General features: G+C 42.7%; 1 protein-coding gene across 1 annotated transcript in view; it reads right to left on the minus strand.

Moving 5' to 3' along the window:
- MAD1L1 (mitotic arrest deficient 1 like 1) overlaps positions 1–26,453 on the minus strand; it is a 348,054-nt gene that overhangs the window by 198,148 nt on the left and 123,453 nt on the right. The window contains exon 12 of the mRNA XM_033074545.1: positions 6,770–6,910. Coding sequence (XP_032930436.1) covers positions 6,770–6,910 — 141 coding nt within the window. The remainder of the gene's footprint in view (positions 1–6,769; positions 6,911–26,453) is intronic.

The raw sequence follows: 26,453 nt of genomic DNA on the forward strand, positions 1-26,453 counted from the left end.
AGGGCAGAAGTGAGTACTTACAGCCTGAGTACAGGAGCATTCCTTTATCCTCTGAACATCAAACCTGGACAGCAGGATGATGATATCACACAGTGTCACCGGGCTGGGTGTGCTTCCTGCAGGCTTGAAGCACTCAGCCAGCCAGAGTCCACCTTGAACTCCCTGCACTGCTAGCACAGGTTATATTTATCATTACTGCACATCTTTACATGAGAGAGTCAAGATGTGACCCAGCAAGAGAACAAGGGGCAGGGTGTCACTGACTGCACCTGCACCAGGAGTGTGACCTTCAGCAAGAGGTGACAGCAATTACAAAATTACAATTGTCTATCCCTGTCCTTACTGCACTTGAAGCACACGAGAACTGCAGAGCTGGAAAATGCTGGAAAATGCTTTTCTGTCCCCTGCACTTCAGTGCACAGCCAAGAGGTAAAAGTGTCCTTGAGGTTGTTGGTGTATTTGCATCTGGGGGTATTTTTCTGGGGGCTTGTCCACAGGCAGCTTTTCCCAGGCTGGAGAAGTTGTCTCAGTTAATGATTCACCCTATGCAAGTTGGTGACAGGACATTCTCATTCCTGAGAATGATGGAGGTTGCTTCCAGTTAGCTGTGGTCCCTGGAAACTGCTGACTTAAAGCCATTCTTAAACTGTCAAAGCATCCACACACTAAAAATAGCTACAAAAAAAAATCTCCCTGTAGTGAAAACAATGCTGGCTTGTGCAGAATATCTCCAGTGTAAGGAAGTGCCACGGACTGCTTCTCTTGATCAATTACTGACTTTCAGGACAGATCCAAAATGAGGAATCTCCTCAAAAAAATTAAGAGCAACTGAGTTTTAAAATCTAGTTTGACCAAAGAAGAAGTCTCAGATACACAGAGACAGGATCTGCAGCATCAATTAGCTGTAAGAGTCACTGTCCTTCCACAGGGCAGGGACTGTCACCTTTAATAAATCATTAAACCTCTTGGTTACTTGACTTCCTCATTTATATGATGATTATTTGCCAGGTGTTCTCCCAAAACACAGCCACTGGCAGGTGTAAAAAGGAAGAGAGGAAACTAATGACTCACTGGCTCAATAAGGTCACTCGGGTCTGAAGGAAGATGAAACACGTGAAATAACAGAGAACCCAAGATAATCCATTTAGCAGGATTGCAGGGAACACAGGCCTCACCTGCTCTCCTTTAGCAAAGAAAAACAAGTGCAGAGGACCTCAGTGGTTCCTGGGAAGGCTCAAGTCTGCCAAGGGATGCCAAAGCATTTGGGCTCCAAGTGCTGCTTCAACAAGGTGTTTGCTTTGTCAGGAGATGATGCTCAGCTCTGTGAGTGCTCCAGCAATCAGTGGGAGCTGATGCATGGAGCATCTCAGCACCATCTCTGGAGAGAGCTGCTTTCTCCCACCAGCCACACATAAGATGGTACAGTGACAGCAGAAGTCTGGGCAAGTGAAACATGTGCCATTCTGGAGTGGCAGGAAAGCTCTAGTGATTCTGATTTGCTCCTTATGGACATCCAGAGTGAGCACAGTAATCATCTCACTGCTTCCTAAAAGTTGTCACTGAGCAAAAAGAGGTTGGATGGCAGCAGAGAGGTAGAGAAAGTAGGTAGGAGAAACATGAAAATTAAAACAAACTCCTCTGTACCTTGCACAGATGGAGGAAATGTCTCTGAAAAGTTCCCACCACCACAGAAGCCCCTTCTGCTGTGCAAAGGAGCAATCTACCTTTGAGGGGGAGAGGAAATATGGCAAAGGAGCAAGAAAAACACAAAGTGTGGATCAAAGTGGGGGGGGAAAAAGAAGGGAAAAAAATAGAAAAGTGCTGATGGGGAAGCTGGGTGAAAGACAAGGAAGAACTGTGAGCTGCTCAAATTAACATTTTAATGCATTCACTGTAAAATTTAAGCACTTTAAGCACTGGGGTGGCTGCTGAGTAAACCCCCTTCAAAAGGAGCAGATTGGTGACTTAACACCACAAAACCAGCAAGGTCCAGGTTTCACCATCAGCAGATGCATTGCAGTTATCAGGGGCAGATAATGTGACAATATTTGGTCAATGAGTTTCGAGGTCAGCAGTAATGCCTGCGATGGAACAAAAACACAGAACATATGGCATTTCATGTGCTGGAACTGTCAGCCTCACAATTAACTGATTAGAGTGCATATGGTGCTCACAGACAGGGGAAATCTCTCAATGTAAAAGATGCTGGAGACCATTGAAGGTGTCAGCATGAGTCTCCCCTGCAAATCTCTCTTCATTAAAGTTTCGTATGGAGCCAGGAGTGTTGTAATAAAATCAGTATTAATGCAGTTGTATTTATGATTATCTCCCTTTTGTGCAGCTGGATTTAACTTTTCAAACACTAAACTCCACATCAAAGCTTTTTCACAGTGGCTGCTGCATGTGCAGAAGCTTTTTGTTTTGACATATTCAGCTTGAAGAAAGTATTCAGCTTAAAAGTAATGAGAGCTAAGGTGGTAAAAGTTAACCAAGATTGGCAAGAAAACTATTAATATGACCAGTATCAAAACAAAAATTCACTCTGCCATAGAAATAGTTACATTTCTGTTAAAGTATTTGTAACAGGCTGGCCAGGGACAAACTCATTCCCTCTCCAGTTCCAAAACACACTTTTAAAAAGATGGTGAGTGACACTTCATTAACCACGTGAAATGGGCTGACACAGCCTGCTTGCTTTTCCAGCCACCATTTCAGATGACATTTTTCTTTGCATCTCTCCATGCTTTACATTCAACACTCTGTAAAATAATTCCTTGAGCCCCTCCAGCCACATCAGCCCTGTGGAGAAGGGGTTTGGGCTGGGGGCAGGCAGTTCTGGGGAGGGGAAAGCAACTGCTTGCCCATGTGTTTGCATGTCCATGCATTACAGATCCAGCTTTTCTCATCCATCACCAGTGAAGGGGATTTAAAAAGCTCCCATCAGCCTTTCTTTGGCTTTTAGTCTGCCCCATTGAGCTCTGACAGGAGTGGTTCTTCTGCAGCATCACCTCTGAAATGATCTGGGATCAGAGCATCCTGCTGGATCCCAGTTTCTGGGAGGTGTCTGTAATCCAGGTGATGTCTGAAGCAGGCAGGGCACTGCTCCCAGCTGCTCTCCTGCCCAGCAAGGCTGGGGCACAGCTCCCTGTGTGTCCAAACTCCATCCTCCCAGCAGACCCTGACCCTCACACACAGCCCCTCCAGAGCTTGCACACTCCTCTCACATTCCCTCTGCTCTTTCAAGCAGCTTCCCATTTGCACACCCAGCAAAGACCAGAGAACTCATCTCCTTAATGAGTTAAAAGCTGTTGCCTCAGCCCAAAATTTTCCAAGTACCTCACAGTGTCCTCCTCTCTCTTACTGTGCTATCTCTATCACTCCACCTTCACCAGAGCTTCCTGACTGCTGCTGAAATGGATGGGGAAATCCCCCTTTCCAGAGTAAGGAAAAACCCTGTTAAGAACATCCCTTTTTCCTCCTCTGTTTTGTCAGAAGTGGTGTTTCTGGTAACAGATTTGGGCAAGCAGAAAAAAAAATATATAAACTATTAAGGGGTTCTCTTCTAGGGAACATAGAAAGAGATTTTGTTAAATTAAGCATTTTGTAGCAAAAACTTTTAAAAAGAACAAAAGGGGAAAACACTGTGATAAAAAGCCAGAGGGTACAGACATGGTTCACAGTGCAAGTGCTAATATTTATGAACAAAGCTGAAAGGCACAACCCACAAAGTGCAATGCAGAAGGCTGCCTTTACCTCAGAGCCTTCAAGGGCTTTGTTAAACTCCAGAAGCTGTTGGAGCACAGTGACACCTGGAGCCCCCCAGCAGAGATGGAGACCCAGGGACTGTGTCCCACTGACCCTCTGTGGGCATCCACAGCAGCACATCCCCTGTTAACTGGTGATGTTGATTGTTTTCCACACTTCAACCATGCCAGCCTTTCAAGAAGTGTCAGCCAGGCCTTTTGAGCTCAAACCCATCACTGTCCCTCTCTGCAGGACCCCCCTGGATCTGGCTGGAATAGCTGTGCCCTGGTTGCTTTGCTGTCACGTGCATGATGCTCCCTGTGGTCAGTGGTGTCTCTGGAGCCTGAGCTGAGCACCTGTGTTGTTTTAGAGTCTCTGTGTCCCAGCCCGAGCACCAGAGAGAGAATCAGGAGACTCTTCTGTTGTTTCCAGAGGTGTTTATTTTATCTAATCTAAAAGTTCTTTCCCTGACCAGCTGAGGTCCTCTCAGCAGGTCAATCCCAGGCACACTGCCCACCCCTAGGGATGGCATTATCTTTTTATACTAAAAACTACAAAAACATTATTTACAATTATTTTCCAATACCTATCACTTATATTGTACAGTCTGGTTCTACTCTAAAGTAATCTAAAAGTGCCAACATCACCCAAAAGATGGATGCTAGGAAGAAGGAGAAAGAAGGACAGAACACACCCAGATTCCTCCATCTTGACCCCAGACCCTTATTATAAACAATCTTAAAAACCTACTTTTTCACCTTATAATAATCTAACTTTTACTCTACTTATTTTTTGTGACTTTTAATTCTTCATGTAAAGGTGGTAATTTTTCCCAGGGAGAGAAATCAAAGGCACAGGGGTTCTGGGCACTGTGCCAAGGCTCCTGAGCCTCCTGCCTGGGTCATGAACCATCCAGGGAAGCCAGAGGGATGTCCTGGGTTCCCACAGCTCCCAGGTGAGCCCCCCTGCTTCTCCTGTGCTCCTCTCCAGTGCCATCCCCAGCCCATCCCCACCAGAGGCTCCCAGGATTCTCCAACCCTTCTGATTTAAACATGCCCAAGCTCTTTTTCCTTCCCTCCTCACCCCCCTACAGAGGCTGTTTCTCCCACATCTCCAGCACCTGAGGCTCCAAGGTGCCTCATCCCAGCAGCCTCCTCTGTTTGTGAGCTGAGTCATGCAGGTGTCAACATTTCCAAACCTCATGGGGAGGCTCAGCAGAGCTGGGAGGGTGCAGAGCATCAAGTCAGGAGTTATTAATAGCTGCCATCGACCATCTCAGCAGCTTTGATCTACTGATTACAGCTGCTGCTCCTGATGATGAAGCACCAGGGGTCCTGCCTGTACCTCCATTTCCCTTTCCAGTTTTCTGATTTTTACTGGAACAAAACACTTTCCCCCCAAAATTTCAAAACAGATGTGACTCAGCAGCCAACACTGCAGTCAGAAAGGCAAACACAATCAAGCTGAAGCATAAAATTTTACTTTGGGAGGAAAATATCAGGTCTTTGAACCCTGCTTCTAGCAAAGTCTTTGAAAGGCTTAGAGGTTGACATCATACACAACAAACCTCCAGAGAACACAGCTCCTTTCTGAAATTTTCCATGTATCCCTTAATCCATATCTACGAAAATAAACTTAGAATTTGTTCCCTATAAATAATTAAAGGCATAGAACCAAATGGTTCCCACACTCTTCCATGTTTTCATCTGAAGAAGAAAAGATAATTTGCTATTGCCTGAAGACAACACAGCACACCTGACACTTTCAAGGAAACAATTCAGAAAATCTCCCTGCAACAACCTAGAGCCACTGTTGGGAACAACTAAGGAAGCAGGATAAAACAGCCACCTACCCCTTTATGTCAGCATCACTGAATCCTGCTCTGTCTGCTGGGAAGCAACACAGTGTTCAAAAGACAAAAGAGAGAAACATTCTGAGGCAGATGAATTCAGGCAGATTACCAGATAACTTCTCTACCAGCTTGCCCAAAACTTTGCAGAATTCATTTTCAGAGAAACAGAAATGGATCTATACCAGGACACTCATCTGCACCACGTTGTGCTGTTCTAAGGATTTAAAGATCACTGGAGCCAGCACTGGAATAAGTCCCCATCATTTTTAAAGATGCCAGAAACAACAGTTTTGTGCAGAGGCAGTTCACTCCATGGCTTGAGCATGAACCCAAGGAGCAATTTCTGCCAGTCTACTCTATTTGAGTTATAGCATCTAAATCTGCATGATGATGGAATTAGACATGAAGAAAAACACACATACTTATGGCTATTGTGAAGCCTGATGTAATAAAACTGCCAAGCTTTAAGATCACAGATATATTCCAAATATTTCAACTCATGACCACAAAGCCCATTCCACTAAGCACAACAGAAGAGAGGAACAATTTGGCCAATGCAGGTTAACATTTAGGTCACCACAGTCACATTTCAGATTCCAAATTTTTTAAAAGAGAACTAAAGAGAATATAAGAATTCCTTTAAGAAATACTTTTATCTTTGGACAGAATGTTTTCTTTCTTAGAGAAAACCTAGTAAAAATCATTTAATAGCAACCAGTATTCTAGGGTTTTTCAGGCTGAATGCCAAGAAGTGCAGAATTTACAGCAGACACATACTTTACTTTTTCAACCCTTAAGTAAAGCTGTTGTAAACACAAGTTGCTCACTCTGTGTACAGCAGAGCCTTGATTACACACGTGATGGAGTGAACCTCTGACTACACCACAGAGGAGACCTCACACCTGCTACTCCCTTTCACCACAGGGAGTGGCTGCCCCCTCCAGCCATGCAGTGCAGCACAGCACACTCAGCACACCCCAAGATGATTATTCTTGGCTCCTGCCAGCTTCAGCTGCACAGCAATAACTCATGGCTCTTATTGATCCTGGAATTTCGGAGCGCCAACATCGCAAATCTGGCTCCTGCGAGAGCAGATCGCGTCACCTGGCAACTCAATCTCAGAGGTCTCAACTCCTGCAGCCCTGGGGCTGGAGCAGGAGGCTGCTTTGTTACCTCCAGCTCGGTGTTGTGAGCGTGCAGCTTCTGCACCAGGTCCTCGGCCTCGCGCATGCGGCGGCTGAGCTGCGGCGAGTGCTCGGCCGGGGTCAGCTCGCTGTCGTACGACTCCAGGATCGCCCGCATCCCGTCGCGCTCCTGCAGAGCAACAGCAAAACAGGGTTAGTGATTTATCAAAATGTGAGTATTGCTCTAATTCCCATACTCAACTGTGACGGACAAAAGAGTCTCTAACAATTTAAAGTTACAAAGTGAATGTTTATTCAGTGCTGGGCAGCAGCGTGGGGTAACTCTATAATACACACTGCAAAATTACAGGTGATCACAGAGCCTATTTATTGACAAAAGGTTCAGACAAATACATATTCATAATACCAGCCCCTCCCATTCTCTGATTCCTATGATAATTAGCTTGAATAGCTATTAAGCATGCATAAATGGCTTTTTAAATTAAGTCTGGGGTCGTTTTTGTGAGGAGGGGTCTTAAAAGGAGGAAGTAAGGCGAGTCTTCCTCGCCCTGAACTCTCGACCATTTTCTATTAATGACAATACAGATGATTTCTGGGGATAGTCCAGTTTTTCAAAGAATGGGTTTGTGGTTGCAATTTTTCATGTTTCTTTGGGCCTGCTTACCAGTTTCATCTTTTCCCATTGTAAGCACAGCTGAGCAAACATAGGATGACAGGCAATCAATTATTTAAGTTTCAGATAACTACTTCAAGCTCGGTTCTCCTTCTAACTTTTAACTAAAATCCTGATTTTTCTAATATTAGTGTTTCATTAGAGGTCCAGAGCACACACCCTGCCAGAACAACAGCAAAACATGCAGGGATAAAGCTCCTGACTGCACTTCCAGCCAGGAACAGCAGCAAAAACTTTCAGGGATAAAGCCCCAGACCGCGCTCCGAGAGCTTTGCCCATTGTTCTTTTATACAACTCAACTCTGATGGATGTACACTCATCGTCTTCATATCAGCATCAAGGCACAGATGAACACACAGTTTCAATAAAATAAACATTGCTGCTGTGAAAACTGAAAAATTAGACTGTCTTGTGTCTATAAAACCCCACATCCTTAGCAGGAAAGCAACATGCAAACACTCTAACAAACAGATGGCAACTGAAAACAGAGCTTGCCTTCTTCCCAAAGACACTCTTCTAATTCAACATGGCTGAATGGATTTCCTCAGCAAAATATTTAGTGTTGTACTTGACATTTTCCCTGCCAGAACCTCAGCAAAGAAAGAACAGAATTGTCACAACAGAAATGAAACAGATTTGACATCGAACAAAGTGGCTGAGAGCAAATATCCTCAAAATGGTATGTGACTTATCACTTGTGAGATACTGCAACACTCAGTGCTTGTAACAAACATTTTTTCGGAGGTTAATGTCTGGCAGACAGTGTTTGGCTCACTTCTCTATCTATTGGCAATTATAACCAGGCATTTGCAGAGAAAGACAAAACAGAAGGATCCTTCTCCTGTCCCTGAGAGCAGCTCCCCAATTATAAAGCTTGGACTGGGAGCTAAACATAAAGCTTTTTGTATGGGCTCCTGGCTGAAATAAATAAATAATAAAACAAATAATAAAATAAATAATAAATTCCAGCTTCAGCAGTACCTCATACCTCCCTCCAAGGCACTGATGGAGAAGAAAAATGGGGACAAAAAGAAAATTTGAAGAAGCCAGGTATGTTTAAGGAGTCACACTGCAATATGCACACAGGGATCAGCAGCTGATGAAGAATTTCCTCTTTTCACTGCAGGGAAGAACCTTGATGCTTATGAGGCTACAGAACAGGGTCCAAGCAGTACAGGCCCTTGGCATAAACCCAAAGAGGCAAAACTCTGAGGAAACCTGGTAGTGCTGCCCCTTTTCACTGTTGAAGTTTGCTACCCCTCCTGCTACACAAATGCAGGAGTACTCTGGAGAAAGCAGCTCCTTGCTGGGAATTCTGCCATCCCAGACAAGTGAGATCAGATCACTGAGCTGTACAGCTGTGCAGTTCACATCCAGCCCAGGCCACTGCAGCACTTCATAAACCCAGCTCAGCTGCACTGAAAAGTTTCACTTGGGGAAATCAGGAATTGTTGGGGCAGGAAAAAAGGTCATTTTCCCCACACCCCTAAGTGCAAAAGGCTTTATTTCAGATAGTGAAGGTGACCACCAGCCACCCAGTTCAGCCTGGAAACAAAGGTTATCTCCTCCTTCCAAATCTAAAGGTCAGACTGAATGTGGATAGCAAATGTCCATGTGGGAAGAGAAGGAACATTGAAATTCGAGGTGTGACAACAGGGCTGGGGGCACTGCCAGAGGTACAGTGTGTTCAGAGCACGTCATGCACTGAAAGGTCAGCCAACATAGTTGGGTTGGTCAGCAGGTAAAAGGACCCCAAGACTGAAGGACAGCCTGGGGCTACAGGAACTGAGTTAATAAAATTATAAAGAAAAACAAGTTTTAACATAAATAGTACCAGTAGCTATTACGAGCTCCTAGCCCAGATTTGACTGAAGAGAAGTATTCTTCCAGGAAAACAGTTAAGAATTTTTCATCTGACAGACATGTGAAAGGAAATACTTCCATGTTACTGAAAATGAAGAAAACCCAAATGCAGTCACACCTGCCTTGTAATGATTTTTTTTTTGTTTAGCAGAGAGGCAGCAGGACAGGATCTATCCATCCTCCTCTTCCTCCTCCAGTACCCATAGACATCACCCAGTCTGCCCAGTGCACTTCCATAAGCTTTTGCTCAGGAGATGAATTCCACTCCCCATTTACAGTCAAATCACTTTCTAGAGCACAGAAGAGAACATAATGACAGCATTTAGTGAAGGTATTGGTTTGAGCTTCGCATGTTGTTGCAATTAGATTTGCAATTACAGCATCCTCCCTCCTTCTCTGCACTCTGAGCTACTCTGCTCTCCTGATTTTCTCCTAAGCATCTTTCATCTGTGTGATAATTTACCACTGCTATGTTCTCTCCATTGCAGTAGGGGCAGTCCCAAAATCCTTGGTGTTTTTTCAAAAGCAAACAGGACCCCTGGAAACTCCCATCACACTTGGCTTCCAATTCACTGCTGAATATGAGGCCATTTGAGTCATCCCCATCAAGGTCCCACTATCCCTGGGCTCTCAAGCTACAAGGGGACAAACTCCAGCTTCCATGTGAGTATGGAAAACTGCATGGGAGCATGACCAACCCTACAGGCTGTCCTTCCCCTAAAATCAACTAGCATCTCTCTAAAACAAAGAGTAAACTTCTCAAGAAAAAATCACACATGGTAAAACTCAGCAGAAGCAGTATTGGGGAAAAAAAAAGTTTTGAAAAGCTGAACCAAAGGGTGGCACAATTAAATACTTGATCCTGGAGTTTACTTATCCTCTTTAATTATTTCTAAATATTAATACTCTTAGTGAAATCAATTCTCAGCTTCCAACAAGTGGTCCCCAGCTCCATTTTTTAAATTTCTCCCCTTCAAGAGCACTTACTGAAAGCTTTTCCCTCCCTCCTAAAGATCTTGTTAGTTTGGCAGGAAACACAAGTTCTTGTTGAGAAGTCCTCTGTCTAAAAAGATTCTCTAAAACGTAATCCTAATTTAGTAATTGCTGCAGTATTTCCTCATTCTTCACAACCCATCAAAATCCTCCTCAGGCACTTTCAGATGCCCTTTCTAACCTTATTCTAATACAGCTGCTTTGCTGCTTCCTATCTGAAAAGTATTCATCAGAATTACTAAAAAGCAGTTCCTCTGGGAGTTTCCAAAATTTACCCAGCACAGGGTAAATCTCTGCTAGCTCACCATGGCCCTAACCTGGCACAATTCCAGGTGATCTTTACCTTGACCAGTTTTAAATCAACACCTGAACACAAATGCAGCTCATTCCAAACAAGCCCTAAATGCAGAATAATGATTTTGATGTTCATTATAAACCTAGGAAATTAATGCCCTACAGCAAACCCTGGTGCTGCAGCTTGCAGCTGTGTTTGAGGGGATGTAGGTTTGAAAAAGAGGAAGGATAGTGATTTTTTCAAAGGTTGAAGAGTTTCCCTTCCTTCTGCTAGCACCAACCCATTCATCAAATAAATATTCCTCCCACTATTGCATAAGTAACTAAGAAGAAAACACATTTTATAATTTTTACAAGAACTAGAGCTAATCCCTTGAAAATGTGCTACGGGAAAGAACAGGATGGCACCTCTGCAAAATGCCACCCCTGAGATGAGCTTCTCCCACTCTGCTCTCTCTGTGTAAAACCAAAATTTGACCTGGCTGACAAGCAGCTTGAAGTTCAAAGAAAATCCCTTTCTGCAGGAAACAGTGGAGTATAGGTGGGGTCCTCCAGGACTTTTGGGATAATTTTAGAGCAGGAAGGGTTCACATAAGCACCATCATCTTCATCACTGCAACCATCACCCCCAAGGCACTGCAGCACTGCCCAGCCCACAGACAGCTGCACACTGAGGAGCTTCAGAGCCACTCCAGCCTGAGTATGGGAAGCAACTGAGGAGTAAAACATAGCCCAGAAAACCATAAAAAGGTGTCTGACCTTATATACATACATAGAAGTTCAGGCCCTTCTGCTGCTCGTTAGCCCCTCTCCAAACACACACCCTCCATTCACCACAGACTTTCTAATTAGTTGAAGAAAAGAAAAATCAATAAGAAAGAAATTAAAGTTACAAATCTAACTGAAGCCAGTCACACACCCAGGCAAAATGTGTTCCTGGGGTAAAGTTTATCTGGTGTCATAATTTTATTGAAATCCTATATCTTCCTATTGACTTTTATCGTTTCAAGCTGGATGCCAGAGTTATCATTATTAGAGTCTCAGTGTTGCTCGCAGGCCTGAGGTTTGAGGTGGCTTTTTTCTTTTTTTTCCTTTTATAAACAAGCTGTAATTGTCTGGTTTATTGATCAATAAATCTTTCAACTGCCTCTCTTCACCCGCTTCTGCTCTGGTGAGCCTCCTGCACCGTTCTCTGCAAGAAAATATAGGGTTGTTGTTTTTTAAAGAACAGATTGCTTTGTCATTAGCAATGAGAGAGCGGGAATTGTGCTGGTCAGTTCCAATAATGGCTTTTTAATGACAGATTCTAGTCACAGTAAAATCTGCTTTATTTCCACATGAGTGAACACTGACTATTAATCCACAACCCAGCTTGCTCTCTCACTTGTGCACGGGTTAGAGCCTGGCAGAGGAGGCAGACTCTGTGCAGTGGAATCAGAATTATATTTCCCACTTGGTGTTTTTTTGATGGTACAGAAATATTCCAAGTATTACATCAGCTTTTTGTTTAATTAATGATAATTCTTGGGGAATGTTAACAGGCTGCTTCATTATCAGAAATCAGTGGCAAGATTTCTTCCCCCTCCTCTTCATCTTCAGACTCCTAAATCCAAATTAGTTGTAATAAGGGAAAATTTCAAGACTGAAGAAAGATATGGAGTTTCAACATCAAACAGATGCTATTTGCAATCAGGTATAATTCAGCTAACTATTTCTCATAGAAACACAAATAAAAAATAGAGATGGCTGTGTAAGAGAGGTCCAGGCTTTCTTGCTTTAAATTCATGTATAGAAGGGAGATGGTAAGTGGGGCTTGACCAGAGGTTTGACATCAGTAAAATTAGCAGTGAGAGGCACAGAAGTATAAGCCAAAATATGATTAGAAATAACTGAAGAATACTTAATTATTAGAATGTGTCAGGACCTACTGACAAAATACATTCTTTGGTTATTTGATAAAATTAATCACATTAATCTCTGGTCCATGAGCAACTACCTCTGAGGAACTCACAAATGGCAAGACAGCAACTGAAAACAGGAGAGAGGAATAGATCCAACCTTTTAAGAGAAGGATGGATGAGAAGATACAGATTCTGGCAATTATAAATCACTTCAATATTTTGGTATCTCATAAAATACTTGAAAAAAACATTAACAATTGAATTGCAAGCAGCTAGAGAAGAATTAGGGACAAGAAACAATCAACTGAGCCTTAATATGAATAATATGAAAACAGTCTAATTTCCTTCTTTGACAGGTAAATTGTCTACTGAATAAAGGCAAATAATAGATGTGATAAATCTTAACTGCAGTGATGTGTTTATCAAAGAGGAGAATTACAATTCAACAACATCTCTGTAATTTGGAGGGATGAGTTTGTAGCAGGGTGATGAAATCATGGAAGCAAAGCACAGAGCCCTGAGTGCTGTGTGGCAGCAGAGCCACAACCAGGCTGAGCATCAGTGGGGTTCTGCTTTGGAAAGCATCAACCAGGGATGGGAGCAGGGATGATGACAATGAACTGAGGGCTGCTAAGCCTTATTTTGGGAGTAAAGCTCTGTTCAAATCCCCTTGTCTTATGGAAAGTGTAGGGAAAAAGCAACAACCAAGCAGCAGGACTGCAGGGACAGTGGGGTTAAAGACACATTAGGTCAGACTTTGTTCTTACACATCCCTCAGCTCCCTCTTGGAGCACTAATTAGCACAGGAGCTGATGGAATCTCCCAAAACAAAAACCCCAAGAGCTCTCAGCCAAGCAAAACCAGCAAAAGTTAAATTACCAGAAACTTCTCAACCCTTCTTGCCTTCAGCAACATCTATGATCACCAGAAGGCAAATGGTTCCCCTTCCTCTTACCACTCTCATCTTCTGTACAAATCATCTTTAAGCCAAAATTTTCTACTCCCAAGCCTACAAATAGCTTCCTTCTCAGCTGCAGCCATTTCCCAACACTTCTCTCCGTGGTTGACCTATTTTCACATTACTTTGCAAATCAGAACTGACTGCAGACACATATGTATACACACACCATTGACTTTCTACTCAAGACCTCAATTAAAACACCATTTACAAAAAAAAGAGACTGTTAACTTCATAAAAATAAAAACATCCAGCAGATTTCACTATCCTTGCACTGACAAGACCATTAGGAAACATTTTTTAAAATACCCTTAATCTCAAATGTGACTGCCCATATATCAACCCTCTGCTTGTGTTTTTGCCCCTCAAGCCAATATAAAGCCACTCCAGGAATCTAAAGATGGATTTAACATATAAAGAAGCCTTTCAGATGTGCCCTACAACTACAGCTTCTCCAAGAAAAATAAAATATTCCTTTTTTTCATGTCCAAGTACCTCCATCCATGCCTAACAGGAACAGGTGGGGAGAGGTCAGAAAGGCTGATGTACACAACCACAGGCACACAGCAAAACAGCAATCCCTGCCTGTCCCATCATCTCTCTGCAAGGGATGGTTTTCATCTGTTTTCTAACACTCTTAAAACAGAGCCATTTTCTTGCTAGGAAAGTTAGGTTCACATTCAGGCTGAAGAGCAACTTTCCTCCCAAGGTTGGAAGTCTGGAGAAAGCAACCCAGGGAAACTGTGATGGGAAGAGGACACAGTCAGGCAGAGAGCACAAGAGAGATGATCAAGGACTCATTTCAGGTGCCAGAACAAGGCATTCAGAGACACTCCTAGCTTCTCAACCACCCATTCTTAAATTCTGGAGGAACTCTGCAATCCAATTGCTCTTCTGGCCAGTGTTCAGCTGGCAGCTCTGAATGTGCTCCTACAAATACCTGTGCATATCTCACATGCTCTTGTATTCCCCAGGTTTTCCTCCTGATTTATAGTCCTCCCTTTCTAACTCTTGTCCCTCTCCTCCAACACTTCTCTGCAGAGAGCTCAGCTTGCCTTATATCCTGGCAGTAGACCAGAGCAAATAAATCCACTGTAACTCTTTTAATCCGTCTCTGATAAATCTCCTGCTTTACTATCTTCTGGAAAATTGTGCCGGGTCTCTGAAAGCCCCATTTTGCTTATAGCACATCCATATGCCAGCTGACAAGCAATCATACAACTGACACTGCAACAAATTAAATATTATCTGACTAAAATACCCCTGGGGTCCTCTCGCTTCACAGTGAGTTTAACATGTTTAGTTATGTTTCTTAGCCTCCTGCTGCTGTGAAATAATTGTATGATTTTTTCCTTCGTTCAGCTCCCCTCTACCGGAACGCTCACCGCTGCCTGCCTCCAGAGTGAGCCTGCTTTTCTGTCTCTGGGTGTTTGGCATCTCTTCATTCCAAAAAAACTCTTCTTCCCATCATTTCTCACAGTCCCCCTGCTCAGGCAGAGGCAATCTTGGGTGTGCAGCTGCCTCATTCACCTGCCTCAGCACAGGGTCGCTCTCCATCTGACACTGCTGTCACCTGCTCACATGTGAAAAACAGTCATTTCTTTTTAAGAAAACATCCAAAAAATCCTCAACATACCTTCTTCAATCTAGCCACTAGATTACCATCACTGCCAGAGGGAAAGCATACAGTTGACAAGGGAATGGATTCATCCTTACTGGCAATACAAAACTAATGTTACTCACCCATTAAAAAAAAAGGTAAAAATAAGGAAAAAAAAAAGGTTTTGGATGGTACATGAGGTTTTTATGCTGCCAGTGTCTGCAGTGTATAGAAATTCACCCCTATGTTCATATTCCTTACACTCAGATTTCTTTTCCTCCTGTCTGTCTATGAAGTAACCCAGACATGGCCTCTAAAGCTCTTAACAGCCAGTTTCCTGCAGTTTTAACCACTTAAATATCATTAACTTGGGAGAAAAGTAAACTGAGCTGTGCTCAAAGCCAGTGCAGTTAGCTCTGGCAGAATGAAGGAGGAGGAATGGCCCCACCACCCAGGCTCTGCTCCTGGGCTGTTCAGGCTAAGACAGACCTGAAGCAGAAGGGCAAACCTCTCACATCACATTTTGAGGGGGCAAAAAAAACTTTAAAAATCAGACATGAGCTCATCCAATCCAACACAGCACACTCCATTGAACTCAAAAGTAATTCCTTGATCCCCTTATGATGTGTCAACAACTCCAGAAATATGCCAGCTGTGGCTTTTTGAAGAAGGCAAAGAAGAAGGGATTTTAGGTGATGCTTCAGAATATACATCACCTCACTGCTTTATCAGAAGATGTTAATAATTTCCCATACTTCACTTAATTCATAAAACATTCCCTCTCCTGCCTCCAGGGTATAAAAGATCAGTGATCCCAATAAGAGTTTCACAAACTATACATCAGGTTATCTCCCAGGTCACCCATAGCATATCTGCATTTTCTTTATAAAGGATTCTCAGGGCAGAGAGGACACAGCTCTTGGCCCTTGCAGCCCAGCAGCTCCTCCTTCAGAGAGGACACCAGGGAGAGAAGACTGGACTGGGACTGAAATCTGGCCCAGGGTGCACCTTCCACACTACACAAACCATCAATAAAGCAAAAGAATACCAGAGTATATTCTTTAAATAATAAGAACCATAAAGGGTCATTTCACATCCAAACCATGCTCCCAACAATAAGACTGGGCCAGATTAAATAATCAAACCAGTGATTTACCCAGGGCAAAGCAATGATAAGGCAAAGCCTTTACACTGAACTAAAATTCTATGTTTTCCTTGCATGAGGTCAAAACACTAATTTTACATCATACATGTTTCACATTACCTACATGATGAGGGCTCAATGCTTGAAGTTGTACCCTTTGAAAATATGAAAGATCATTTAAACACTTCTGTCTTATAAAAGATGGAAACTGCACCAAGCAACACCTCCTTGGTTGTTTTTAGGATCAGTTTATTCTCTCACCCAGAATGTGCCTCATTAGCTTAACCAGGAGTCACCTTCAGATTTTCCTCTCTGCAGTGAGCACCTTGAAGCTGGGCTGATATTTAACCTGGTGACCTGCACTTCTGACAGTTTTCTGTGTTTGAGAAGGAAAATGTGCCCCTCAGTGCTGGGGACTGCAGCTTGTGAACAGATGCTGGCTCCTGAATCCCACACAAACCTCGGGGCAGGCTGGCAGAGGAGCCCACAACCCACCCTCTGTGCCTGGGATCCTGCTCCTCCTGAGACCCTGACATGGTGAAGAACAGAACTGGATGTTTAAGAAGCAGCTACAAAGACCACTTCAGGCAGTTACTTCACCAAAATTCCAGTTGCACCTTCACCTTGGGCTTCCCAACTCCAGAAAAATGACATCTAATAAAAACATTTGAAAAACAACCTCTCATTGACAACTCCTCTGGATAATTTTATTGATCACATAAATATCCAGTCTTTCTGAGCACTGAGAAACCCCTGACTTCACCAGTTTTCTGGTGGAAATTAATCCCATTACTTTTTTTTCACTGCTTGAAAATGCATTTTCTTTTATCAGGTTTTAATTTGCCGCCTATCTGCTCCATTGAACATCTTTGTTGTTGCCTTGCACAGACAGGGAAAACAACTCCCAAACAACTTCTCTAAACCATTCATTCATTAGATTCTGTGCTTTCAAACTGTCACCTCTTCTTCAGCTGCTTTTTAAGGTCAACAAGTCCAATCATCAGTTTTCCAGCATAACTGCCTTCCCAATCTCTCACTCTCATCACCCATGTCTGACTGCTGCTCTCGTTCTGCAGAATCTCTGCCTGAACTGGTTGATGAGGAATAAGTGAAGAGAAGCAGTGAGGACACAAAGTGCTGGGTCCCTTTCCCAGCTCTCTGTAACAGGTACATCTTCACCCACTCCTGGCTCAGAGCAACAGGACAGGATGTTCTCCCAAAAGCTGCTGAGCCAGGGGATGATAAAAAAAATCAGCAAGGAATCTCAGCAACCCCCCTCAACCACAGCAGCAGAGAACACCAGAGAAGAGGATGTGTCTCTACACCTGAATCTCCAGTTCTTGTGCTAACAGCCCAAATGTACAAATTTCCTCAAATTTAAACTTTCCAGAGCTGAAATTTTTACTTTAAAATAGCCTGCTAGTTAGTAAAGCTGGTTTTAACACTAGCTGCCACTCAGTGAACACCTTCCCTTTAGTACCACTAGACACTACAAAATTAATTCACAGACAAAATGACATTGCTTTCTTTTCTCTCTCCCCACTGTCTCTACAATATTAAGTCAACAAATTTTTTCCTCAAAACTGCATTGACATCAAGAATGTTATGCTCACACCATTAGACAAAATGTGAGGCACTGAAGTCGTGCTTCATTAAAAACAAGTGGAAAAATCAGTTTAAAAAAAGGAAAACATTATTTAGGAAAGATATTCATTATACACATCTGAAAAGCAATTATGATTAAATGTATGAGATAAACATTCATCATCCTTTTAATATTTGACCACAATATTTGCATTTTCAACAAAACCACATTTCAGTAAAGAACAGAAACACAGTATCAAAAAATCTCCTTTGCTGCAAACTGAACCCTTTGGTTTGTTTTCATAGTAAGGAACTGCCTCATTTTGGAGATTAAAACAGACCATCAGCTTTTCTACTTCTGGGCACAACTTCAAAGTGTACAGAATATGGTACAATTACAGAAATAACTGGCAAACAAGAGATAGAGGGGGGGAAAGTCCCTGCCATGTAACACCATGGAAAAAGCTGCTCAATAGCAAACAGTCAATGATGATTATTCTGCTTCCATACTGAACACATCCACAGAACTTTCTGAACAATTTTAAGGGACTTTAGTTGAATTCTCACCTTTACTGTGTTCCACCTACCAGAAAGACAATCCAAAGGATGCCCAACCCACCACAGGCAGAATTGCAGAATTTTGAGTTTGCAATCAAGTCTTCAAGAAAACAAAAAGGTGAGAACACACCTTTCTGCACTGCAATATTTAAGACCACAACACTCATTGCTAAAATAAAGTCCATTGTGATATGTCATGAAGTACTATCAGAACAATTTTTCTTATTCTAGAGTAAGTTAAAAGTTTAAAATAAAGTCACAAATCTGTTGCTATATTTGGTTCTTCTGCTTCCATTTGGAAAACACCATTACATTATTTCATAAAGTGCCTTTCAATAAACCTGGCACACTCCTGACTTAGTACAATCTTCCTCAAATGCACCTTTATCTTACCAGCCACTGCAGTGGGAGATGATGCCATTTTCAATGGAGTCTATTATCAGCACTGGGCAGACTCAGACTTGCACAACAGTTGAGGTTTGAAAGCTGCTCAATACCTTGTCCTTCCCAACCTTCCCAGTTCTCCTGGTTTCCCCTTCTCTCCAGAAGCACATTCCATGGAATTCTTCCAGGCAGCTTCATGAACAGATCAGACTCTCCTCTCCAGAAGAGCAGGGCTGTGATCCTGCCATTGGCCTTGTTTCCTTCTCTCAGGAGTCATTTTCAATTATTTAACAGCATCCTTAACATCCACCTTAGGCTGTTTAAAAAACCCTCCACAATCAACATAAAATCTCTTGAATCTCCAAGCACAAAAAAGGGTTGGTTTGGTGATGAAGGGAAGGCAAAAGGTAACAGGAACAAATCACACAGCTGGAATTTCTGACATTCCCTCCCTGTCAACTTATTGCAAAAAGTTGTTCCTATTTCACTTGGAACTATTACTTTTTAGACTTGTCCTTATTATTTCACCTCTAATAACAACATTTATGAGCTTTACCATGTTCAAAGACAGCAGGACAACTGCATTGTTTTTGTCAGTGCAATCCATGCTGCCCATGGTTATTAATTCTCTTCAGTTGTTGAGGGTAAAGAAGTACCCAAAAAGCAGAAAGTGATAAGTTTCTGCCTGTCTCCCTGTGCATCAGGGATGCTAAATGCACACACAAACAAAATCAACAAGCAAGGTTATGCAAAACAATCTCTGTGCCAAATACCTGCCTCAAGTCCATGGGAGAAGTAGCACAAACTTTAAAGCAGATGTCAAATCTTTTCAACTTTTTTTCTGAATCAAATTAGTTACTAATGACACAGTTTATGATTAATACTCACTTAAATCAAGAAGAAAATTAGGAGAAAAGCTATCAGATCAAATCACACCGGTTCCAGATATACATAATGAAAGGAGTGTATGCAAAGAAAATACTACTGCTGTATCTTTAGAAATCCTCAGCTTCTGAACAGGCTGTTAAACTGTGTGATCACCACTTTAAGATCCTCCAGTGGCATTTCTGTGACACCAGGAAGAAGGTACAAGCAGCTGCTGTACCTGTGAAGTACAGATGTACCTTCTGATGATGGATCTTCTGATTCTCAGCACCTGAAGCCTCACAAAGGTTTGGATCTCACTGAGCACCTCCAGAGCTCCACTCAGGGAAATCCTGATCCCATCCACCTCAGGCTGCTGGACAAGACCAGGCTGGCTCACAGGCTCATTTGGATTCCCCTCAGCCCAGGGAAGTTAGGGAGGGAGAGGACAAAGCACAGTCCATCCATCCTGTCTGTGCCCAGAGCTGCTGGGGCAGTGCCTTGGAAGCATGAACAGAACACAAAATACCTGCCAAAAATGGTCTCTGTGCCTATGAGCACAATTCTTGGAAAAATTCATCACCTCTTCCTCCAGAGCAGTCTTGTACATATTTGAAGATATGCTTCTCTGCAGTATTCACTTTTTCCTTTGGCTTTTTTGCATTTCAGTAGATGGTTAATAAATATCCATTTCTCTCCAACAACTTAGAAGAACCATTCTAGCATATCTCTCAGTTATCCAGAGCTGACTGGAAGGAGAGCCAGGAATAAATGAGATGGGGAATAAGGGCAAGAAATCACTTTGTAATTGAAAACTCAGGGCAAGCCACCAAGCAAAATGCAAAATACTCACAGAGCCACACTAAAAATCAAAGCAAAGAAGAAATGTCTGTGGTCTTTGATTAATATTCTGTATTTGCACATCCAACAGGTTACCCCATATACCTAATTTTAACACAAATCTCTAAAATCTTTGAATTGAAAAACAAATGTGGTACTAATGGAAAACCCTTCCTCACCAAGCCTGTGGCATAGCTTTTACAAAGACCTGTTCCTCCAGAGAGCACAGAATGGAAACTGTAATTGTATTTAGGTTTTGGATGTGTGAGAAAGGAAGGAAAAAATACTGTCAGTTCAATGTGTATGAAGGAGGATGACATGAGAAGAATAAATAGGCTGAGAACTAGAGAGCTGTGAAGTTTTCATCTCTAAAGGAAAAAAAAAATCTTTACACAAAATTTTAAAAACTTCTGAGGAACACAAGCAAATGAAGGAATTAATCTCCAGCTGAAGTCTGCGTGCTTCTAAAAGAAGGTACCTATTCAATCATCTTTTCCTTAATCAACAGTTTAATACTATAAACAGCAAACCAGCAGCATGACAAATGAAGTTTCTTTTCGACAGAGTTTCTCCCTGCCTCCTCCTGTGGCACCAAAAGGCAAACAGCTGCTCACTCTGCCTCGCACACCCCGTCCTCACACTGGCACACTAATGGCTTTTCTGACAAGGCAAACTCTAATATTAGACACTGCTCTTATTAGCTCAGATCAGAGGGTGCTGTTAAACCCTGCAGGTAGCACACTCTGCCGAGGTTGCTCTTTATTTCACAAATCATGTGTAATTGCCTCTTTAATATCACCTACTGAATTGAGTTGAACACAATCATTCTTCTCGAAATTCAACATTCACGCACTTCAAACATATATATTTCATTCTTAAAGAACACTTTTTACAATAAAAATACTTCAAAAGCTTAGAATTGAAGTTATTAGACAATTTACCCCACTGATACCAACAGCAAAGAGACACACAAAGGCAACTCCTCCCATGCTCCAAGCAGCAATTGCTTTTTCACTCGCCAGAGAAGAAACAGGGGGTCTCTGAAGTGGTTTTAAACCCTTATGTTTCAATGAGCAGTGTGTGATGGATATGGCTGTTATTTGCAACGCCATAGGAGTGTGTTATAAATAAGCCAGTGTTATTTATAAGCAGTGTGCTGTTGTGCACACCAGAGCAGCCCCAGAGGCACAGCATCCCACGGCAGGCTGCATGGGAGGAAGGGTTTGATGGAAAGTTTGCACAGGCTGGGGCATGTGGGGAATCCCTGCTGGAGCCTGGCAGGAACCACGAGTGGCAGGAGGGCATCCTGTGAACAGTGAGACCCTGTGAAAGTAAAAGAGATGGGAAAGAAGCAGGAGCTGGGCTGAATTCTGCATCCAGCATTGAGGAGATTTCTGTGGTGTCTGCTAGCAGAGCTCTTTGAGCAGCCCCAGAATTGCAGCCTGTTGTGCTGGGGGTGGCCAACACCACAAAGGGGAGGGCAGCTCCTCATCACTAATGCTTACTTACACACCACTCCTCCACCAAGCTTGCTAACAGTCTGGAATGCTAATGGATAGTAAGGAATTTTTTTTTTCCCCCTATTCTCATGTTCAGTCTTACCTGCTAGGTTGGAACCAATTTAATTACTGCTAAATCATCTCCAACAATGCACGCCAAGCCTGGCCCTGTATTTCTTCAAGAGGTGTGATTTTATCCCTTAGATTTTCCTGCTTTTTCACTTAGTTGCTTTTTAAACAGAAGAGATTACTGTCAAGATGTGTGTTTCATATTTCCCTGCCATTTACAGATGACATTAGCCTCTTCCTTGCTCATTCCTACTGAAACAATGCTGCCTCCTGGCACGTCAACTTTAGAAACAAAATGCAATTGAAGTCATCACCATGCAGCTCACAAAGAGAGATACCTGCATGATATAATTGATTCCTCTTCTGATCTCACCAGTGAACACAAATAATGGAATTTGGAATCCTTTTTAACACACTCACATATTCTTTTACAGTTCTGAGTTGAACATCCTTCCTGCTTTTGTCCTTGGTCTCATTTTCAAAAACTTTTATCTTTAGTTCACCAATTTAGCACAAGCAAGAGACTCTCCAGTCTGGGGAAAACTGGAACACAGACAATTAAGGCAGGAAAGAAGCAGGAGGAAAAATGCAGTATAATATATGCAAATGCAGATGTCTTATGAGGACACTGTTATAAGTAACTTGTTCATGAAACTCTTCCACTTAGCAGTGCACAAGTGCAGGGCTACCTTTAGGTTTTTATGCTGCACTTTTTAGCAATTAATCAATCCTAAAGCAGCCTCTTAGGGGAGTCCAGCATCACCATCTCCATCTCCTAGGAGGAGAAACTGGTGCTCCCAACATGAAGTGGTTGTGGTCACCAACCAGTTTAGAACTGGGCTAAAACTCAGACATCTGAGGATCTTCTCAGTGATTAGGTCATTCTTACCAAAACAAAACACCAAAATGTGCACCAGCTCTGTGTGGTAAAGGATCACTGGTTCTGTGGTGCTGCCTCTCCTGAAGTCACACAGAGAAGGAAGCAGTAAAAAGAGGCAGAGACAGTGACAAGTATGAACATTTCCAAAGCATTCCTGTTGATTGTCCTCCAAATTCTTGACATTCAAAAGTCAAGAAAGACATCAGGAGATCCAATTATTTTCTGTTTTTGCAGAAGAAATGATCAATTCCTATTAGAATCAACCAAAATGTGGCTTTGAATTCTAGGAGTAAAAGCAGAAATCCAGAGGTGCTGCTCTGTCCCACTATGAGGGGATCATCCCATCATCTCCATCCCCCTGGAGATGAAAATTAACAGTTCTACCTGTACCACTGATACTTCATCCTACCCTCATGTGAGCACAGGAATTGAGAAGAAAATAAGAAGCTTTTCTTCTGAAGTCAGCTTTCTGCTGATGGAGTTTCAGAAACATTTTCAAACCAGTTCTGAGCAAAGGACCAGAGCATTTAGACTGGGAAGGGGAAAAGCTCAAGGTTTAGGTCACAAACCCCAGCAGCACAAAGCCAAGATCTTCCCTGCATCTCATTTCACACAGAGGGGAGGAGAGAAACCACTCCTGGTGTCAGAGCCACCAAAAACCCCATCCTTCAGCAAAACCAGAGCTGCATTCACAGGATAACTCACTGAGCTGCTGAATTTATATGCAGCAACAGAACCATGTAAGGATCAAATAAAATTAATTCTGTTTAATAACAAATTAATTGTCCATGCCAACCTCTAATGTCTCCATCATCAAATGAATTTCCATGTTATTTACCCACCATACTTCCCATGGGGAAGGAGAAAGACAGCTGCTTAGATTAAAGACTGAAACAGAAGAGCCTCCTAGACAAAGAATCTTTTCATTTTCTAAATGATTGCTCTACTCCAAAACGTCTTCGGATAAATAATGTTATTTTTTTTTATTCTTTTCACAAAACCAAGATGCAAACTGCCTGATTTGATGCTGCTATTTCATTGTCTCAGAACTGCAAGCACCATCTTCTAGTGACAAGGAGAGAGAGGCTCATGCAGAAATAATGTTCCCATTACAGGAAAAGTAAATTGTCAATAGACCTAAGGAAGTTATTTTTCTCATTTTTTTAGGCGTGGATCACTGTAGCCCTCACCTTATTTATCAACAACAGGAACGTCTTTAAAAGGCAACAAACAAAGCCCACTTTATGGGTAAAACTAGGCTATAAATTCTTCCAAGAGACCAAAAAAAGTGACATATGCTGTTAGATCCCCACTGCTCTTATTTGAATGCCTCTAAAACATAAAAAATTGTCCCTTTTGATCACACCACAGAGTATCCCTCAAAATCACCATCTAATGAACAGGTTTTCCTAGGAAATAAAAGCAAGCTTTCCCTAACAGCAGTATCAATGTTCCATCCACTTAAACAATCTGCTGTGATGCCTGAGGACTGCCCAAGCTTAGGAAACAAAAAGCTGATCCATTTAATCCTGGAAGAGTCCTGGAAAGAGAAAGGCAAGGGAAGAGAAGACAGATTTGGAGTAACTCAGGTCTTTGACCTGATCAGTCCAACAATTCACTATTTTTGATCAGATAAACAATGACAAAAGACATAACAGACCTCTTAGAAGCCAAAGCTGTTTGTCACCCAAGACACAATTTTTGGATGAGGGTTTAAAAGGTTCTTACTCACAGGGTTGCCATGGGATAAGCACCCAGTAACATTTTTGTTATTGAATATTTATATTTGTATGGGGAAATCTTTGCTAAGAAGCCAAGAGCAGGACTGTGGTCAGACTTGCAAGAGTTCCCAAGATCACAGAGTGGTTCTATCAAAATTCTGCCCTGGCTGTCCCTGCAGCCACAGAGGAAAGCAGAAATCTGTGCACAGCAAAACTACGGGGCACGACCTGCATGAAATGTTTCAAAAGCAAGCACGAGCTATCAAACGGATGTAATTTATCCAGCTCCAATGGTTTTTCTACACAGAGAAGATTAGAGCAAGAGAGTCACTCTTCCAAAGCAGAAACAAAACAACTTTTAGTTAAGAAACGAAGCAGATGGCCTGTGTAGATTAAAGAGAAGGTACAGAGCGATGCACGAGCAAACCGCTGCGCCCAAATCCCACAGTAATTACCGCGGTGGCGGCGGCTCACTAATGATGCTGTGCCTCTGAACTGGGACAAATTAACACAAAGACACACAGGCTGCTGACTTGCAGCCCAAGGGAAGGTGAATGTTGTGGAGATTCAGACATTTAAGGCAATCACGACACATTAAATGCTGCGAGGTGGAGGCAAGCGACATGCAGTCCCAAGAGGAAAGGGATAGGGCAAAGAATGTGCTCCTCATCTGTCCCAGAAAACAAAATGAAAATGAAAACTGATGTTCTACAAACACCCATTGTACAGACTCTTTCTCATCCCCCTTGTTTTTCAGTGTCTTTAGTGTTTTTCCATTTCCCTGGGACTCCTGTAAGGGCTGGATCAGAATCCCTGGCACTGGGATCGATTCTCAGTCAGGATAAACCAGCACTACCTGGCCCAGGGGTTGTGCTGCTTCAAGTGTGAACTTCCATAAAGCAAAACTGTTTGAAACAACATCCCCTGCATGGACTGCTCACTCCCAAGGATTGTGAGCTGGGTGGATGCCTAAGGAGCACTGCAGTTTTCCCCACTGAGAGGGGAATTGCAGCTAACATCCCACTCCTGTAAGTTCAGCCTGCTTAGCCTGTGGTAGCAGCTCGTTTTCTTGGAGCTCTGGGAATAGAAGTGCAGCTTCCTGTGTGGTTTTTTGGATATTATTGATGCTGACTTCTCTGGGTTTCAAGATGTGGCAGGCAGTAGGAGTCTGCCTGGTCTGGGCAGTGGAGAGCCATTCAATGTTATTTTGTACTTTGGATGATTTTAAGCTAATGAAGGTCCTATTCTTTTTTATAACTCCCCGTGCAAATGTTAATTTTTAATAAACTTTGCCCAAGTAGGATTTAAAGCTTATCTCACAAGACATATTTAGAGCAGTGCCATGGTGAAGTAATTCTGGGAAAAAAAATATGTACAGTTGAAAATAGGATATTTCTGCATGCTTGCTTCAAAGGCTACCAAGAGGTTTTTTTGCAGAGACTTGTCATCAGACTAGTCATTGTGCAGGACTGGAATTATTAATTAACAGCCCAAACCTGTGCCTCTCATGTGCTACAGACAAACACCATCATCACCATGAGCTCTGTGCTGCCCATCAGTGACAGAGACACCCCCAGTGACATCCCTGGAAGTGCTCAAGGCCAGGCAGGACGGGGCATTGAGCAGCCTGGTCTAGTGGAAGGTGTCCCTGCCCATGGAAGGGGCTTGGAAAGAGTTTTATGGAGTTTTAAGGTTTCTTCCAACCCAATTCTGTGGTTCTACGATGTGGGAAGGCTGGTGGTAATGGAGAGGGTGGGAAGAGCAGGCAGATTTTGTTTAAACTTCCCAGGGTTGGACAGGCTGAGCTGATGCTAACAGCAGCACGTGGACTGAGCAGGAGGCTTGAGTGCCATCAGGATTCTGGTGACAGGATGGAGCTGCTCTGCT

Source organism: Catharus ustulatus, chromosome 16 (assembly GCF_009819885.2).
Source record: "Catharus ustulatus isolate bCatUst1 chromosome 16, bCatUst1.pri.v2, whole genome shotgun sequence".
In the NCBI taxonomy this organism is placed as follows: domain Eukaryota; kingdom Metazoa; phylum Chordata; class Aves; order Passeriformes; family Turdidae; genus Catharus; species Catharus ustulatus.